This window comes from Eschrichtius robustus, chromosome 5 (genome assembly GCF_028021215.1).
Source record: "Eschrichtius robustus isolate mEscRob2 chromosome 5, mEscRob2.pri, whole genome shotgun sequence".
Taxonomy (NCBI): domain Eukaryota; kingdom Metazoa; phylum Chordata; class Mammalia; order Artiodactyla; family Eschrichtiidae; genus Eschrichtius; species Eschrichtius robustus.
The window spans coordinates 35,852,434-35,872,856 of NC_090828.1; the positions used below are offsets into that span (position 1 = coordinate 35,852,434).

At 38.6% G+C, this 20,423-nt stretch overlaps 2 protein-coding genes across 10 annotated transcripts in view; one reads left to right on the top strand and one right to left on the bottom strand.

Annotated features, from left to right (window-relative positions):
- Positions 1 to 1,875: 1,875 nt before the first annotated feature.
- C5H2orf69 (chromosome 5 C2orf69 homolog) lies at positions 1,876 to 15,821 on the bottom strand. The gene is made up of 2 exons (XM_068544702.1): positions 15,375 to 15,821; positions 1,876 to 4,971 (listed from the first exon to the last, which is right to left on the bottom strand). The coding sequence occupies exons 1-2, from the start codon at positions 15,726 to 15,728 to the stop codon at positions 4,144 to 4,146; spliced, it is 1,182 nt and encodes a 393-aa protein (XP_068400803.1). The 5' UTR covers positions 15,729 to 15,821; the 3' UTR covers positions 1,876 to 4,143.
- Positions 15,822 to 16,050: 229 nt separating this feature from the next.
- The window catches only part of FTCDNL1 (formiminotransferase cyclodeaminase N-terminal like), a 113,694-nt gene continuing 109,321 nt past the window's right edge, over positions 16,051 to 20,423 (top strand). For 8 of the 9 annotated variants that reach the window (XM_068544714.1, XM_068544710.1, XM_068544708.1 and 5 more), the window contains exon 1: positions 16,051 to 16,178. In XM_068544714.1, the coding sequence (XP_068400815.1) occupies positions 16,164 to 16,178 (15 nt within the window). In that variant the 5' untranslated portion in view covers positions 16,051 to 16,163. Of the gene's footprint in view, positions 16,196 to 20,423 lie in introns of all 9 variants that reach the window. The other variant, XM_068544706.1, reaches the window with a different exon arrangement.

A 20,423-nucleotide genomic window follows, 5' to 3' on the forward strand; every position in this document is an offset into this window, starting at 1 on the left:
GGACTGCCAGGGAAGTCCCTTAGGGTCTTTTATTTTAAATGCAAAATATTTTAATCTTTTTTGCCTACCTGGCTGAGACCAAATGAGATGTTTTTCATATGTAAAATAGTACACAGCATGTTAGCTGCAACTTGTCAGGAATTCCAAATCTCAGAATTTTGTTGCTGAAAGGGATCTTAGAAATCATCCAGTCAATCCAAATTGCTTAAATGACTGTCTAGGCTGACACAGCTGGGTGACAGAAACTTGAAATTATAGTTGTGGTGCCCAGATTAGTAACTCTCCATTCTTACCCTGAGGTGCAGCTCATCTCAGATACTTAGGGATACGTTATATAGTTATCTCTGGTTACAGTTCAGGGGCACAAAGGAATTTTTTCCTCTGCCAGCAAAACTTCTCACCGTGCTGCTTGCTACACAGACAAGAGATACAAAGTAAGACTAATGAACAGGTAGACAGCAGAGTGTAATATAAAAATGGAATAGTATGCAGTCAAAGAATGAGACAGGTATATGTATGTACTGGCAAGGTATTTTCCCAAGGTAATTAAATGAGAAAAAGGTTTGAAACTATGAGTACAGTACGATGCCATTTGTGTAAAACAAAGGTATGCTGTAAGTAAACATTTATTTGTATATGCATAGAATTATCTCTGCAAGGATACATGAGAAACCAGTGATAGTGACTGCCTCTGAGGTTAGACAAGTAGATGGGCAGAATGGAATTTGCAGTTACTATCTGATTTTTTTTTTTTTGCCCTGGTATATATTATTCTTTCAAAATAAATTTTAAAAATACACGTGAAGATTGTTATTATTTTCTTCTCACAAACATTAACAGTATTTGTCTTGGTACATAATTACATCTGAATTCTCTTTATTCAGTAATTTCAAACTTGTCACTTCGATGAAATATCAAAACAAGGGAAACAAGGTCAACATGGCTTATATTCTTTCTGTCCTTTTGAACAGCAGCTATGTGAACATTTGGAAAGAACCTTAGTAATGAGGCTTTTCTTACCCATCTAATGTTGCCAACAGACATCAAAGCTTAATCTAAGAAGTTGACCAACCCCAAAAAAATGCAGGAAGCAGGAATGCACATGTGGATGGAGTTGGAACTGTGCTGCTGTGACTCCTTCCCCCAGTGCTAAAAAACAGATACAGTCAGGAGGAACTAACATAGATTGGTAGTCACCCACATATCTCTGGTGTTACCTTACAGTCTTTTTTCAGGCATACAGGCCATGGGTGTTTGGGTGTCTTAAATACACCTAAGTTATATTGTATTTTTTCAAGTTCCATTAAATAGGATACTAAAATGACCATCCTAAGTGACCCTGCCTGTCTCTATCACTAAGAGCTGCTTGGCCTCTCTGCCTTTGTAAAGAGCAACCTGAATTCACAGATGTCTATCAACATGAATATCTTATCCTCTAAAGCATGTTTCTCTTAAAAGCCCTTAAATGAAGTGTAACAGAATAGCTCTTTTAAGAATAATACCTTTTGTTTCATATTTTTCCTCTTAAGCCTTAGTCTATTACACATTTCCATCCTCACATGCTGGAACTGTTTTGTCTGTACTGTATCCTCAGTGCCTAGACCTTCTTTGCCCTTGGTGGGGCTTAGATATTGCTTGAATGAAATGAAGAACAGATCACACCATATTCTAACCAAGTCTCTTGATGACAGCTAAAGGAATACAGATGATTAGCATAGAAAAGGAAGAACTTATTTTTGAGAGATTTTGTTGTCTAGGAAATCCAACAGAAGGAAATGATACTATTTTCTGTGGAGCAATTTAAAGGAAAGAAGAGATGTATTTTTATAGGAAAGGTTCAAAGTTGCCTGTATGAAAAAACATGGAGGTTAATGAAAACACACACAAACCCAAACTGGCAAAGTGGAGAGAAATTGCTTCCTTCTGAGTAACGATCTAAAGTTGTAACAAATCTAGTAACAAACAGCACATCCAAACAGACTTCTGTGGATTAAATTTAATACAACTGTACATTCATGCTGTGGCGGTAACAACTTTCACATTATTTGTTTGACTACATTTCTCAGTTGACTCTTTCATGACACAAACACAAAGCCACAATCCAAAGGATACACTAACATTTATAATAGTTTTAAACAAATGTGAAGAACAAATTTTAAGTATTAAACAAATATTTGAATATGGATCAACGTGAATATACTTTCATTAAAGAAAATATTTTTAGTTTTCAACACTGTCTCATTTTGATGCAATGGCAATTCCAGGTGTCCCAGAGAGTTATTCTTAATATCCATTCAACATATAACAATTACAATTAAGCATTTACATGACTGGATAGCTACAAGGACCATATTTTAAATATCTCAGATTTTTAAATGAATCTTTCTGCTAAAAGTCATACATTTTCCATTTTAGTTAATCCTGTAGAAATAAATGCCTTTCCTTCCCCCCTCATTAAAGTACTCAGTAACTTAGCTATGTTACATTAGATACACATAAATTTAACCAAGGATTATTAAACGTATTGAAAGAAGCCATCCAATCAATAATGGTGCTTTAAGACCAGGTAATAAATCAAATGTTAGAATCAGGCTGACTTGTTTCCTTGTTGGGAATTTTGGGTCTCAAAAGAAGCAGCAGGTATTTAAACCAAAGCAATATAAAACTACTGTACTTCATCCTTAAGAAAAAACCATTGAAAGATACTATTCTGAAGTTCATAGAATTTAAGCATCTGGTAAGTAAAAATCCTTTCTTATAAGTCTGAATATTTGGAATATATTTATAGAGTCATTAAAATATAATTCTGGGACGAAACCAAGAAATTAACATTTTAACTATTGTTTTATATATTTAGACCCTCTGGGTTATTGATATTAAGCTTCAGTCTTTTTTTCTTTTTCAGTCTGAAAGCAGCATGTTACTTCCCTGCTTAATTATTTCATGACCTGCAAAAGCTAATTATTAATAAACAATTTTTAAAAAGACCACTAACCTTTTATTGTAATCTTTCAGTTAGTTGACATTCATTAGATCTTGGTTTCTCAAAATGTATTCATCTAGGTCAAGAAAAATGGGCAGAAGGAAACCTCACCCAAATTATGTAGCAGTGTTAAGCAAATTCAGTCTTTGAGCCAAAATTAAATCATTTGTGTCTTCAAACTTTCTCTTTCAACTTTTCATATAGCAATATAATTGTACATTTTGGCCAAGGAGAGATGCTTTCTTTGGGCAGACAAAATCATGCTTCAGGAGAAATAATGAATTAGTTCTATAGAATCTGTCTCCTTTTCAATAGGGCACTTACCAAATAGAGTATTATATTTTACCTAAGTTGCCCTCTTTCAAAAGATGATAGGATGAAACAATTTTAAATCTGTACTATATTTTTACCCAGTATACATAATTATGTTCAATTTGAAACAATTTTCCAAAAGAACTGGTTTTTTGCCAAAATGCAAGAAACTCCAAAATGTCTTATCCAAAAGTTGTCAATTAAAAATTAAGCCACAGTGCTTAAGTGTAGTATTTTTAAAAACTAACTTTATACTACCGCACATTCTTAGATATGTGGAAACAAATACATTTTGACTCTTAAGAAAAAACACTTGATGGCACACTGAAGAATGACACCATAAGTTTATAAACATAAGAGGCAGGGTATAGTTATTGCAAATTGATGGAGAACATCAGTGTGCCTTCGCTTTGTTTGAAGAGAAACAGTGTTTCCACTCAAAAGTTTTCAGTGCCAAAATACCTAATTACCCTTAAAGTATCACCAAAATTGGTTTTAAACATTACTCAGAAAATAAACTATTTCCAACAATAACAACCTTAATTGCCTTTTATAAGGACTATATTATAACTTTCATTCTTAAGGGTCTTGTATCTCCCTGTAGGATTATCACAAACCACCTTTTGGATTTCAAATAAACTAATTCTAACCCAGTCCCAATTAAAAACTATCCACATTCAGAAGCAAGGAACACTACTGCACATTACACTCATAGTTTAGGAATGTGTGCTTCCTTCCCCCCACCCCCCACCAAAAAAAACCTGACAATGCATCTATGAATTACATCTCATTGTCTGAATTTATAGCACAAAGTGCTTCTGCTCTTCTGCATTAATAATACTGCAGTCTCAAAATACTTCATGAACCCTGAAGTGATTCTCTATGGAAGGAGCTTCGTTTGCAAAATGAATTTGGCTAGTCACCTGCATACCAAAATCTCCAAGTATCTGAACAAATTTCTTGTGCTCCTTTCCAATCCAAGATCTCATTGGATCATGTACTTGGTAAGGTGTTACATGGGTGTGAACAATAATCCCTGTTTGTGCAAACTCTTTCAAGACTTCTGGATAAGTAATCCAAGTATTGCTTCCCCCAGAATGACCTCCATCCAGCCAGTACATTGTTTTTATGCTTTTGATAAAAGCATCAATGTTCCTGTCTTTCTTGGCTTCTTTCAATTCAAAAAGCAACTGATTCAAAACAACACAACCTTTACTGAATCCAATCAAAGTAAAAGAAGCACCATTTAGTGATGGTGGATAAAAACTCATGGCAGACTCATCAAATTTTTCACAGGTCCTCTCTTTTTCTCCCTGGCAACCGTTAGTAGTATGAGAAGAACTGGATCTACAATTAGATGCTTTGGCGTCCTTATTCAAATCTTTCACATTCTTCTTTGGTAGCAAACTCTTCTGACTTAAGTTAAAAGCATTAACTAATAACGTATAAAGATGCTTAAAAGCTCCAAAGTCAGTATTGTGTTCTGGAGCACCAAACATATTGCTTTTCACAAAATTGTCATAGCAGCTGAATTTGTGCAAATGCATTCGGGAACACTTTATCACCCAAATGTAACTATTGGGGAACCGGTGGGCTAAAATGGTGGCAACATTTTCTAGACTCCAGTTTTCCCACTGATAATTCTCAGGATGACGAGTCATAATTTCATGGTAATTCTGAAAGGTAAGAAAGATAAAACAAATATTAAATACACAGTTATGTAAAATTATTTCCACAAAATTAGTTTCCCATTTTTATTGGGGAGGAAGTAGGGATGTTATAATGACCTATGGTTAATGTACTAGAAATGAAAACTATAAATCTATTACCTTCTGGTTGTAAGATTTTAAACAAATCACTTCTTCAGTTGAAGCCTCAAATCCATCAAACACAAGGTTATAAGATAAAGCTAAATAGCACAGTAGAAATTTTAAAAATAAAACACTTTAGAACGATTATAGATTTTTTAATGAATTTTATTTAGTATACATATGATCTGTTATTCCTAACACATTAACTGAAAATAAAAATTTGGTTTCTTAGATTTTTTGACCAACACAGAATTTTAAAATATTTTCCTATTAAAGCTGCTATCCTGAACTCCTCCCTCTTTGGATTACTCTAGCAACCTGAATGCTATGTTTAATTTCAATTTTAGTATTACAAAGCTGCAATGAACATTATAGAAAAATCTTCATGTACATCTGTGATTACATCCTTAAAAATAAATTCCCAGATGTGGAAAAACTAGGTCAAAGAATATTCATAATTTAAGGTTGACTATATAGACTACAATACTGTCTTCCAGAGAAGTATGTATAATTTTTCTTTTATCTTTGTTAAATTTCATTGGCACAGGATAACTTATTCTAATTTGAATTTATTAAAAATTTAAATGAAGTTGAAATTTTGTTCATATATTTATTAGCCATCTGGATTTCTACTTGTGCCTGTTCATATCTTTTGCCTTTTTTTATTTGGTTTATTTATAAGTATTCTATATATATTAATAACATTTTGTTTATGTTCTAGGACGTGCATGTAAGTTTTGTTTTCCTTTCAATTTTTATTCATAATATCCTTAAAAAAGGGAAATTCATTCAAATTTATTTCATTTATTCTATAAAATTTATTGGATACCTACTGAACAGTCATGGATCAGAACAGATGAAACCCCTGCCCACACAGAGTGCACATTCTAGTACAGAGATACATAATAAACTCCATGAGTTAATAGAGCAGCACCCTCCAACAGAAATATAACATAAGCCACATGTACAATTTTCCAGCAGCTACATTAAAAAAAAAGTAGAAAGTTAACAGGTGAAATTTTTTTTTTTTTGGCCGCACCCTGCGGCATGCGCGATCTTAGCTCTCCGACCAGGGATTGAACCCATGCCCCCTGTAGTGGAAGCATGGAGTCTTAGCCACTGGACCGCCAGGGAAGTCCCAAAATTATTTTTAATAATACATTTTATTAAGCCCAATACATCCAATATATTATCATTTCAACATGTAACATAAAAAATACTGAGATTATTACATTTCTTTTTCTTTCTAAGTTTTTGAAATCTAGTGTATATTTTACACTTACAACACATCTCAATTTGGGTGCTAAATTTTCATCGGAAATACTTGATCTGAATTTAGATTTCATAAGATTTACAGTTGCAAAAGTAGATTCACATACCCAAGTTGCTCAAATACACTTAAAAGTTTTCCAGGAACTGAACTATCAGTTTTTAAATTTAAATTTAAAGTTAAATACAATTTAAAATTTAGTTCTTTGATTACACTAAATTTCAAGCAGTCAATAGCTACAAGTAGCTAGCGGCTAGACAGCACAAGACATTATACGGTGATAAGTGCGATGGATAACAAAGCAAGGGAAAAGGAGCGCAAAGTTTTGGAGTGGGTGGAAGATTATTATTTAAACACAGGGTAGTCTCCAATAAGGCAATAGTTGAGAAGGAGCTGAGGGACTGAGCCATGATTATTTCAGTCATAAGGAACTGCAAAAGGACCTGAAGTGGAGCCATCGTTGGTATAACCAAGATACACCAGTGAGACCAGTGTACCCCCAGTGAAGTGAAGAAGGAGCAAAAGTGACCACCAAGAGGGTCACAGAGATTGCTGGTGAAGAGGGGAGGTGCTGATCATGCCTTGTAAGATACCCTGAGGACTTTGGACTTTGCCCTGATAGGGTGTGGAGTAGACGGCTGATACAATCTGTTTGGAAGGATTACTCTGACTCCTGTGTGCAAAGGGGCAACAGTTTGAAGCAGGGAGACCAGCAGGAGGCTACTTAAGTATAACCCCAATGAGAGAAGGTGGCTTGAACCACAGTGGTAGTAGAAGCAAAGGTGGTAAGAACTGGTCAGATTCTGTATATATTTTGAAGGTAGAGTCAACAGCATTTGCTAATGGACTGGGTATATGGTGTGAGAGAAGAGAAATAGAATTGTAATTTTTCCTTATTTCTAACAATCATATACCAAACATTTTTAAATGCACCTCTCTTTTGACCTAGTAATTCTACTTCTAGGAATTTATCTCAGGGATATACTTGCACACATGCATAAATAAATCTGTATAAGGACATTTATTCCTGCTTCAGAAGAATGAGGCAGTTCTATGAGTACTCATACGGGTTGTAAAATAAGGGCTAAAAAAACCCCTGAATGCTGAGCTATCATTTGTGTTTAAAAAAAAAAAAAAGTTTGCATCAGCACAGAATGTCTCTGGAAGGACATATAAATCAGTAACAATGGTTAGCCTTAGGGAAGGGAAATCGGAGACTGCCTCCATTCATCCAAAGGGATGAAAAGGAGACTTATTTTTCAACGTACAACCTTAAATAAAATGAATTTTTAGCAATATACACATTTTTCTATTAAAAAAATTAAGACTAATAAAAGTAATACTACAAAAATTTAGTCTACATGCAAAGGTATAAGGAAGATATAAAAACCACCAATCCATAAAACCACCATTAGAAATAATCACTATTAAAATTTTGGTGTCTAGTATTCCAGTGTTCTTTAGTATACATACACATAAACAAGTATGTATGTAAGAGAGCGTTCTTTATTTCTTCCCTCAGCAAGATGATACACACAGTTTTCACTTTAAAATGTTACAGGCATGATTCCTTATCAATAAGTATAGATTTGTATAATTTTTAGACTTTCCATCAAAAAGATTAATACCAATTGATACTTCCACTGGAAGTATATAAGAGTGCTTATTTTCTCACATCCTTACCCACACTGGCTATTAGCATTAATTTTTAAAAAATCTTTGCTACTAAGATAAACTATTTTACTTTTAATTTGCATATTTTTATTCCTAATCAGGTTGAACATTTTTCTATGTTTATTGGCAATTTTCATTTGTTAATTCTATATTCATATCCTTTGATAACTTTCCCAACAGGATGCTCAAGTCCTTCTTAACAGTTTTTACCTCATTAAGTTTGTCATATATGTTAAAAAAAAAATCTATTCCCAGAAGGCCATCATTTAATTTTTTATGGATTCTGCTACTGCCTTCTGCACATCCAGATTTATGAGATATAAAATTATCATAGGAGCTTAGATCTGAAAGGGCTCATCTAAATCCTTTTTTTTTGGATAAATATCTCTTTTTTTATTTCAGTGAGACAGCAAATTTGGGCCCTTTCCCTTGTCCCTACCTATAAGAAATCTACACTCTTTCTCTGCACAGAACCCTTTCGTCCAAAAAATGAAAGAATTTGCAATTCAGGCACCAATGTAAAGAATAGAGGGATGAACATGAAAGGAACTACCCCCACATGCAGAGGTGGGCATGCGCGCACACACATGGGCATCAGCAGAAAGGGAAGGAACAAATTTCCAACACAAATTGAAAGGTGGAAATATTCTTGCCTATTGAACTTTGACTTCCATTTCTTCATATATTCATCAGTGGGCATTTGGGGGTCACTAAGCACAGTTCACAGTCCCTCAAGAACACAGTCCAGTGGGAGAGACAGAGATAAATAATTACAAGGCAATATGATTACTGCTGTAAAGCAGGGATATGTGAAGAACTGTGAGGGGACATAGAGAAAGGGAGACTCAAGCCATGTTTTGGGACATCAGGGAAGGCTCCACAAATATATGAGCTCAGTTTTGTAGTATTAGTAGAAATTCCAGGATTATGCAGTAGAATTCCTATTATGTCTGAAGTAGGAACATTAGTCAGGTCTTCATAAAGACACCCAAATATTAGTTGGGAAGAACAGAGCCAACACTGAATTATTCTATGGATTCCTAAATAGTTAGATATAAGTGCCAAATACAAAAGAAAGCACAAATATCTAAATCGTTTTTACAGCTAAGGAAACTGAGCTCCTACAAACTATACAGTTATTTATATTATATAGTTATTTAATGAGCTAAAATGAACAAGATTTTATGACTCTGTTTAGTCTCTACCACATAGGAGGTGGTAAACCTAAAAACTTGGTATTTTCTTTGATTAACCTGAGTTTACATGATCAGAGGAGGAAAATGCTCATACTAAGTAACTGTGTGTATGTACTAAAATGTAAAAATAAGATTGTTACTCTTGTGTCTAAGAAGTCCAGATCTAAGAACAATGGATAAGTACTCCTATAGTCTAGAAAGAGACACCAGACATCCCCATAGGACTTGCTAACAGGTAGTCAAAACCAGTTCTGCAACCCAGGCTACTATCCAAGGCCAATCTACAGAAGAGGTGGAAGAAGTGGGAAGAAAGGGTTTTCTTTTGAGAGAGTTTTCATCCCAGTTGGGAATGCAATGCACTTACTCTCCCTGTAGGGGTTAAAGGGTGGGAGGCATGCTTCCTCATCCCCAGTGAGGCAGGTGGCAAGAGAATCTCCTGGAGAGATTAAGGGGTAGTTACTCCACAAGTAGATGCTTGCTGACCTGCAAAAACATAAAGGCCCATCCCACACTGCTACTGAAGTACTGGTACAAAGGATTTTTAGGAAAACTTGACATGTGTCTCCATGATAAAGACTTAAGTTAGGTGGACTATTGTTATAGCAGAGTGAGGAGAGCTATATAGGGTACGAGCTGTACTTCCATAAAAAATGGGTCAAGGGGGCATCTTCGCTGGGCATAAAGTGGACATCTCACGTAAGCAAGCTAAAAGGACCGTAACAGGAACAGCCTAAGAAGGCTGCTCGACATAGCACACGAAGCCCCAGGGTATATGGTCAGATGTGAAATAGTAGTGTGTGTGTGTGTGTGTTTGTGTTTGTGTGTGTGCACGCGTGCCCATGGTTCTTGGCACAGAGCTCCTTAAAACCCTTGTAATTTCATGGGTGATAGGGGTTGGTCACCAGAAAGACCAAGACATGATGAGAAGTTTGGAACTTTCAACCCCACTCCCCATTCTCCAGAGAGGGACTGGAAATAAAGTTAATGACTGATCATACCTATGCAATGAAGCCTCCATAAAAATCCCCAAAGTACAAGTTTGGATAGCTTCCAGGTTGGTGAACACAAGGAGGTGCTAGGAAAGCGGTGCATTCAGAGAGAGCATGGAGGCTCTGCACCTCTTCCCACATACCTTGCCCTATGCATCTCTTCCATCTGGATGTTCACCTGTATCCTTTATCATATCCTTTCATAATAAATGGGTAAACAGTATGTAAACTGTTTTCCAAAGTTCTGTGAGCCATTCTAGCATACTAACTGAACCCAAGGAGGGGGATCGTGCAAACCCCAATCTATAGCTGGTCAGTCAGCAGTACAGGTGATAAACTGGGACTTGGCGACTGGCATCTGAAGTGGGGAGGGGAAAAGACTTGTGGGACTGAGCCCTTAACGTGTGGAATCTGACACTAACTCCAGGTAGATAGTATCAGAATTGAATTGAATTATAGGACCCCAGCTGGTGTTGCAGAGAATTGCTTGGTGTGGGGGGAAATACCCACACATCTGTTGTCAGAAATGTTCTGAGTGTGGTAATAGTGTGAATAGCAAAGGAGAGTCACACAGGAGAAGTGAGTCTTTTCCTACTCACCAGGACATACACTTAGGGCATGGTCATCTATATATCCTAGTGTTTAGGAAAGCAAAAGTTTTTAAAAGCTAAACTTGGAAATGACCCAAATGTTCGTGAACTGCTGAATGGGTAAGCAAATTTTATGTCCATACACAGAAAACTACTTGGCATTAAAAAGAAATAAACTCATGATAGAGACAACAGAAAGAATGAATTTCAAAAGCATTAGTCTAAGTGAAAGAAGCCAGACACAAGACTACATACTACATGATTCCTAACTAATGAAAATCTAGAAAAGGCAAAACTGTACTGAAAAGAAAGCAGATTAGTGGTTGCCTGTGGCTGAGAAAAGAGATTGACTAAAGTACGGCACAGGGGTACTTTTTAGGGTGATGAAGATGTTGTATTACATGATTATTGTGATGGTTACGTAATTGTAGTTGTTGAAATTCATCAAATTGTAAACTTACACTTAAAAATAGAAATACCGGGCTTCCCTGGTGGTGCAGTGGTTGAGAATCTGCCTGCCAATGCAGGGGACACGGGTTCGAGCCCTGGTCTGGGAAGATCTCACATGCAGCGGAGCAACTAGGCCCGTGAGCCACAACTACTGAGCCTGCGCGTTTGGAGCCTGTGCTCCGCAACAAGAGAGGCCGCGACAGTGAGAGGCCCGCGCACCGCGATGAAGAGTGGCCCCCGCTTGCCGCAACTAGAGAAAGCCCTCGCACAGAAACGAAGACCCAACACAGCCATTAAAAAAAAAAAAAAAAAAAAAAAAAAAGAAATACCTACAATTCTGTATCCTGAGGATTTAAAAAGCAAGAAACTCAAGAAAACTGGACAGTACCTACTTAAAAAAATTCTGGGGCTTCCCTGGTGGCGCAGTGGTTGAGAATCTGCCTGCTAATGCAGGGGACACGGGTTCGAGCCCTGGTCTGGGAAGATCCCACATGCCACGGAGCAACTGGGCCCGTGAGCCACAACTACTGAGCCTGCGCATCTGGAGCTTGTGCTCCGCAACAAGAGAGGCCGCGATAGTGAGAGGCCCGAGCACCGCGATGAAGAGTGGCCCCCGCTTGCCGCAACTAGAGAAAGCCCTTGCACAGAAACGAAGACCCAACACAGCCAAAAATAAATAAATAAATAAATAAATAATAAAAATAAAGGAATTCCTTTAAAAAAAAGTCTTAAAAAAAAAAAAAATTCTGATCCCCCTCCAAAATCATTACTGATAAGAAAAACATCAAGAGGTACCTAAAGAAAAGTGAATTACTACGGCCTCAGCTTTCCTGTAATTCAAAGGATAAAAGGGCAAGCATAGAATTAAAAAGGACATACAATAAAAGATGACTGCAAGAAGAACATCAAAAAGTAATGGTAATTAGCATTTAAAACTACACTGTCAACCAGATCCAATTAACATCAAATAATGAATCTGTGTTAACATGAGGCAAAACTTCTAATGCTATCCTACAAAGTTCTGTTTGGCCCTATTCTGTTCAATATTTATCCAAATTAAAAATAAAGATATAGAAAGAATGCTTATTTAATCTATATATGATATAAATGAAAATAAAGGTTCTAAAAGGATCAATACACTAAAAGATGAGCTGTATCTCACAGGGTAAATTTCATCAGAATAGACATTAGGCTCAAAAGAATCAAGTGCAAAGAGAAGGAAATCTGAGCCTAAAAGCCCTTCATATAATAATAGCCAAGTAGCACTTAATACATTGTTCAAAAGAACTTACACACGTTTATTCATTCAACAAGCTATCTACTGAACACCTACTTCATGCCACTCACTAAGCATCGCAGATACAACAGTGAAGAAAACAGATGTGAAGCGTGCATCATACTAGTGGAAGACAGACAAAACCCAAAATGAATAACTAATATAGTAAATGAAATGGATAAAAATAAATTATCCTAATTATTTATTAGGAGAAAAGTTGACAGGGATCCTGCGCACATGTATGATTATTAAATAGGATGGTCATCAAAGGCCTCACTGTGAAGGCAACTTTTGAGCAAAGACTTGAAATAGGTGAACTAATGATTCCTTATAGACATCTGCAGGAAGATTGTTCCAGGCAGTACGTGCAAAGCTTGAGGTCAAGTGTGTCTACCATGAGCAATATGAAGAAGGCTGGTGTGGCTGGAGCCTTCTGTGGAGAGTAAAACAGATAAAGGAAACAGTCAAAAAAGCAGCAGGGTGGGAATTCCCTGGTGGTCCAATGGTGAGGACTCCGAGCTGCCACTGCAGGGGGCACAGGCTCAATCCCTGGTCAGGGAACAAAGATCCTGCGTGCCAAGCGGTGTGGCCAAAAAAGAGAAAAAAAGAAAAGCTACAGGGTGGGAAAGGTAAATAGAGTGAAGGGCCTTGCATGCCATCAAGAGGACTCTGGCTTCTACTCTGAGTGGCACGGGAAGCTGCTGGTGTTTTGAGCAGAGGTGTGGTATGATTTGACTTAGGTTTTTAAATGATTTTTCTGATCACTTCTAGATACATTTAGAAGGTAAAGCCACTTTATTTGCTGATGTATTAAGAGAGGACAAAAGGATAATTTCAAGATTTCTAACTTGAGCAACTAAATAGGAAGTGTTTCCATTAACTGAGAGACAAGATGATGACTACAGGACGAGCAAGTTTAGGGAGAAAGATCCAGAGACTTTAGGTTTGAGATATCTATTAAATGTCCGAAAGGAAATACGTGCACGTAACTGGCAAGTCTAAAGTTCCAGGAATATGTCTAGGCTAGAACACAAATGTTGAAGGTCGTCAGAGCATGTAAAGCCACAAGACTGAAAGAGATCACAAAGGGAGTAAAGGTAGTCAGAGGAAAAGTCCAAGAACTGAGCGCTACAGAACTCCCCAATAATTAAAAAGGTCGTCAGAAAGATAAGAAGGGAGGGTAACTCATTGGGTATTCACATATTTAATCCTCATTGATATCCTATACATCATTATTCACATTTTGTAGTTGAGCTGGCTGCAACACAGAGAGGTTTAACAATTGGCCAGATGTTTCATAGCTAAAAAGTGCAGAATCAGGGTTTAAAACTAGGCGATCTGGCCTCAGAGCCTTTGATGCATTATTATTCTCTTTGTCTTCTCTAAAAGCCCTGGGTTTTTAGAGGACTTCATACTCTGCATAAATCAACAGTATATCACTGTCCAAAAAGCTAATGGAATCTCAGGCTACATAAAGAAATGGATGATGTCAAAATGAAAGGAGGTATTAGTCTAACTACATTTAGCATTTTATAGACTTCACCTGAAGATCTGTGCTATATTCTAACTTGCACACTTTAAAAATATTTAGTAGGTGTTCAATGAAGGTTAGTTATCATTATTATCATCATTATCATTATTATAGATGCACACAGTAGCTGGTCCACAAAACCCTGGAAGTCACTGTCAGCAATGCCACGCTGATTTCCCAAACTGAGCAAAAGGGCATCAACTGAGTACATTAAATTCCTCCTCTTAAATCGAAATACTAGTTTTGATTAGCAGTCAACTAGACCAGTCAATTATTTGGAGGGCAAGAGAAAAAACGACATATACCTTCATCATCATCTGACTCAGGGCACAACGTTCGTAAGCATATTTTTTTAAAGCACTAATTTCAAAAACAACAATTGTTTAATAAACTAATTATTTCACGGTTTAAGAAACACATCCAGCCATATTTTAGCTTTACCTGTCTATACCAGCACTACCCAAGAGAACTCTGTGATTATGGGAATGTTCCGTGGAAATGCTCAGTATCTGCACTGTCCAGTACAGCACACACAAACCTTAGGGGCCACTGAGCACTTGAAATGCAGCTAGTGCGACGGAGAAACTGGATTTTTAATTCTATTTAGTTTTAATTAAATAGCCCCATGTAACTAATGGCTACCCTATTAGACAAAGCAGTTCTAGATTAAGATCTAGATTAAGGCCCAGCTTTCCAGGACAACATAGCCATGTATATTTGCCTGCAGCCGCAAAATTAATAATAAAGATAAAATCACACACAAAAACATAAGTACAGAATTTTGGTGAGCATCAAAATATTGACATGCTCAGCAATTACTGTCCCTTTTCATCCACCCATTCTCCCTTTCTTAGGGTTACTGAGAGTGTCACACCCTAGTACTAGTATTTTGTCTGTTTACTTTTTAATAACTGCCAGCACGCTAATTTAAAAGCCCTCTCTCCGCCTCCTGCCCCCCTCCCCCACCGATCCTCTGAGAAACCAAGTTATAGAATAAATACACATTGTCTCGTTTCTAGGTCTTAAATTCCACCCCCTCGAAACCTGGACTGACGGCTGGCTCTTTCGAGGTCGTAGTCCTCCCAAGGACACCTCCTGTCTAGGGCTCTATGAGGAGGGGGTCAGGGCGTGGAAGGGGCGGTTCTGGATTTCGTGGAGCCACCCCGTTTAGCGCCATGTGTGAGTGTGTTCAGGCGAGGCAAGGAACCGGGCCCCAGCTACGAGGGAGGAATCTCGAGAATTCGCATATGTACAAGAAGAAGGAGCATGTGCCCAGGCAGGCCGCAGGTTACCTGCACATCCCCGGGGAAATAGAGTACGTGATGCTGGGGCGGTGGTTGCGGCTCCTCCTTCGCCAGGTCCCCATGGAGGTCCCGCCGTTCCGGTCCCTCCCCGGCGGCCGCCACCGCCGCCGCCAGCAGGACCAACTCGTTGCCTCGCTGCGGGTCGGCTCCCGGCACCGCGGACAGCTGCACGCACTGCTGCCTGCGCCGCTCGGCTGACGGGGAGCAGAGCGCGCCGCTGCGGCTGCTGCTGCCGCCCAGGTTCATGGTTCTGGCCTGAGAGCTGAACGCTGCGACTCCGATTCCGAGCTGCGGCAGCAGGAGAAGCAGCTGCGGCGACCGCAGGAGCCCGAACCCCCACATGGGTCGCCGCCGCCAGAGCGGTTCCTAGGGTGTGGGAGGGCCTGAGGGAGGACGTTCGGCCGGGCGCCCAACGGTCGGCGGGAGCGACCCGGGCGAGAGCCGACCCCGAGGGCAACGACGGCGTCAGAGGCCGACGTCCGCGCGCAGCGTGCGTAAGGGAAGGAGGGGTGTGCGCGAAATCCGACTCCGGTTCCCGGAGGGAGCGACGTGGGGGGGGGGGGGGGGCGTGGCCCGAGGAAGGACGTTTGTGATTGGTGGGTTCTGCTGCGGCCGGGAAGTTCGAACGGAAGTCTGGGAAAGAGCCTGAAGAGAGCAAAGGAAGCTGGAATAAACCGAGAACCCCGAGCAAGAAGGGCGGCAGTTGTGATACAGGCGCAGAAGCCGGTGCTGCCCGAAGGTCGCTTCCAGTACGGGGTAGAGAGTTTTGAGTATACCATGCTCCCCTTTTCGGTAAGCTCAACTTTCAGGTGAGGTTTTTCTAGTCCTTCGAGCCTTAAAAGAGACACAACCCCAAAGATTAGAGTAATTCTGTCCTGTTACAGAAATCTGTGGGAAGTTTTCTGCATGCCCTGGATGAAGGGAATCTCCCTCTTCTCATACCCTCGAGTTTCTTTGTAGGTACACAAAGATTTCTAGGTTCTTGGGAATTTATTTAGATAAGAAGTCTAATGCATCTCTGGTAGCAGGGAGCAGGGCACATGGGGGAAAGGCGTTAATTGTTACACATTTGCTGTCGGTGTTTGCAGTCAACGGGATTTGCCGTTTTAAGGTTTTCAAAAACCAGCTTGAACAGTAGGAAAGTCATAGGTGTCCAACAACAATCTGTGGCCAGTTGTGTATGAATAAGATTTGGACAAATGTATGCTAAAGACAGGGAAGGAAGGGGAGAGTCCAGTATTCTAAATTTAAGTGCTTGTGAGGCAAGGCACTGTAAAGAACCTTGTGGGAGAGAATATTAGTGAGAATTTAAAATATTACAACCAGCATTTATTGAGGCATACTATAGGCCAGGAATTGAACTAGGCACTTCATATATTAACTGTTCTGAGTCTGTATATGTGTGTGCTTAAGCACACATACTGTTTTCTTTACTCCACGTATCAAATATTAATAAATAGCCTTGAAGTAAGAGCACAAATTAGCAAATGATAAAATGTAACTTTCATATATATATATATATATATATATATATATATATATACTTAGTGACTTCATAGATGTATAATATGCTAGCCTACTCTAAATTATTGAGTTCCATCTGACATCATAATAGTGTAACCAATCAAAATTGTTTATTATTCTAAGTATATCTATCTACTGCTTTCTAAAAATAACTGGTTAAAAAGAAGCAGAAGCTAATTATATAATAATGATTATATATTAACCGTATTTTGGCAACCAGCCTTCATTCTATTTTGTGAATCACATGCGCACGTTGTTACTGTCTCTTGTTAAGTAGAGGGTTACTGAAATGTAATCCAAAAGCCCAAACATGTTCATGTACTCCAAATGCAGCTTTTGATTTTTGTGTTCTTGTTTTTAGGTTGACATTTTAACTGAATCTGTCACTATTGATGGGGTGGGGAGTTCTCGTGTTTTAGAAAGAAAATTAATTGTAGTAACCATTAAATATACAAAAAGTTATTTCAGTAGCTCTAAGGTAATTGAAGTCTTTGAGAAATACAAATAAAGATTTAAAGGGCAGAGTAAAGAAACAGACTGAAGTGAGCACAAGGTTTTTCCCCCACAGTCAAGGATTTACACAACCCTACAGGAACCGCTTCTAGAAAAAGTAATAGCTCTCAATTCATCGGTTGAGGTATTATGTCATTTATGGTAAGTCATTAACATTGTAATTCCTTCTGATAGGTCCCAGTGATATTATTGAAGTATCTGTTTTCTTTCTCCATCCCTCTTCCTTTTTCCAGGAAGACCAGTTTTGTAAATCACTACTTTTCTAACAACCATGGGCACAGACAGCCCAGCACTTCCTCTCTTTATTCTCCTTAAGAGCTGGGCTTTCCTTCCTCTCTAGAGGTCTTACACATACAAAGTTACTGTAACCAGTTGTTTGAGTTTCCTCCTTTCTAACAGATAGAGATCTCCACTAAAAACTATTAGAAATAATAAAGTTCAGCAAGGTTGCAGGATACAAGATCAATATACAACACTTAATTATATTGCTATACACTAGCAATGAATAATCTAAAATGAAATTAAGAAAACAATTCCATTTACAATAGCATCAAAAAGAATAAAATACTTAGGAATAAATTTAATGAAGGAAGACACTTGTATACTGAAAGCTACAAAACATTGTTGAAAGAAATTAAAGACCTAAATAGCACTGGGTGTTCACTCTGGCCCCTCTTGCTCCAGCGCTGCTCCCCTCTGAGGCTAAGGTGTCGTTGTTGGGAGGGGGGGAGATCTCATGCTTAGAAGGAACAGAATCAGCTCGGACCTGGCCCCCAGGGCTTCTGCTCCCACACTTTGGGACCTGATCCTGCCCCTGAGAGGGTGGTGACACCCACTGAGCACAGGAGAAGCCCAGCTTACATGTGGCTCTGGTTCTAGCCCCTCCATCTCCAGCCCCTCAAAAAAGGTGATAGCTACCAGCACACCCTAGCGGAAGACTTGACCAGTGCTCACTTCAGATCCAGCTCTCCCACCAAAGCCACTGGGCACACATAGACTGAATAGGGATGTTTCCAAACAAGGGCACTCCTTCAAAACTGGGATAGGTAACTGTTTCACCTAATTTCACAGAGACAGAGAAAGTTAAGCAAAATGAGAAGACAGAGGAATTTGTTCCAAACAAAAGAACAAGGAAAAAAACCAGAAAAAACAACTAATGAAACAGATATTAGGCTCTTTGAAGGGAGGACTGCCAAAACTCTTGTGGACATATTTTAAAGCAACCACACCCAGGCTCCACTCCAGATCATTAGAATTCAGAGATCAAGCACAAGGGGAATAAAATAAGATATCAAGGAGATTTGACTAAGCTATTATTTATAAAACACATAAGATGACTCTGAATGGTGGAAAAAAGAAATCAGACAGGCTAGGGACCTTGGGACTTGAGGAATATCAAGGTGGTGAATACCCTAGGTTTTATTTTTGCCTCACATACTGCAGAAGTGATGCTAAAGAATTCAGAAACACCAGTGGACACAGACAAATGTGTGTCTTGAAGTCTCAAGAAAAGCCTCTCCTAGACATAGCACCAGGAAAGGGGAAGCCTTGCAAGATAGAAAACTTTCAGAAAACAAATTCTCTATCCCAGCCAAATATCACAGAAAAAGACTTTGGCTACACCCAACAAGCAAAGGCTGAGTGAGGAGCCTCAACTTCTTATAATGAGGTACCCCAACACCCTTGCCAGGGTAGTGTCAGAGAAGGCCAAGTAGAGAGCCTGGACTTTTATCTCCATTCCCCCCCCCCACACACCCCCCCCCCCCACAGTGCAGTGGATACTACACTGGACTGGAGAGTCAGGACTTTCACCATCGCCCAGCAATAGTGAGGTCTCCTCTACCACAGTGTCATTATAGACCATGTGGGGAGCCAGAACATCTACATCCAGTAGTAATGAGGAACTGTTCCCTCCCATCCAGTGTCAAAACAGGCCAAGTGGGGAATCTGGACTTCTACCTCCACCTGGTAGTAATAAGGTAGCAACCCTTCTCCTCAGCTGGAGTGGTATCAGAGAAAGTGAGTTAGAACCAAAGTTTTAAATAAGATATAGAATCATAAAACATAATATAAAAAATTCCAGTTTTCATTTGAAAACCACTTATTACAACAGGAATGAGGTAAGTCTCAAACTGATTGAAAAATGACAACCAATATATACCGAAAGTTAGATGTCAGAGATGTTAGAATAATCTGACAAAGATTTTAAAGCAGCAATAAAAAACATGTTTCAACAAGCAATTACAAACACACTTGAAACAAATAGCCTCACGAAAGAAATTGAAAGTTTCAACAATGAAATAGAAGATATAAAAAAAAAATAAAGACATAATGGATGGACTCAAAAGGAGAATGTAGGGAAGAGAGGGAAGAATAAGTGAATCTGAAGATAGAGTAATAGAAGTTACCCAGTCTGAACAACAGAGAGAAAACAGACTGGAAAAAAAAAAACCCAGAATGCTAGGGGCTTGTAAGACCATCACAAAACACCTAACATTCATGTCATTAGACTTTTGGAGAAGAGGAGAAAAAGAGTAAGATTGAAAAAGTATTAAATAATGGCTGAAAAGTACCCAGATTTAGCAAGAGACATAACCTATGGATTTAAGATTCTGAGTGAATCCCAAACAGGATAAATCTAAAGTAATCTATGCCAATACCCATCATAGTTAAACTAAAGACAAAGAAAAAACCTTGGAAGCATCCAGAGAAAACTGACACCTTTCCTATAGGGGGAAAATAATCCACGTGACAGCAAATTTCTCATCAGAAACCATGGAGCCCAGGAGGAAGTAACACAGTATTTTTCAAGTGCTGACAAAAAAGGAACTGTCAATCCAGAATCCTATACCTAGTGAAAATATCCTTCAGAAATGAAGACATTTTCAGATGAAAGAAAACTAAGAGTATTTTTAACCAGCAGACTTATCCTAAAAGAATAACTGAACGAAATTCTCTAAACAGGAAGGAAACAATAAAAGATAGAACCTTGGAATATCC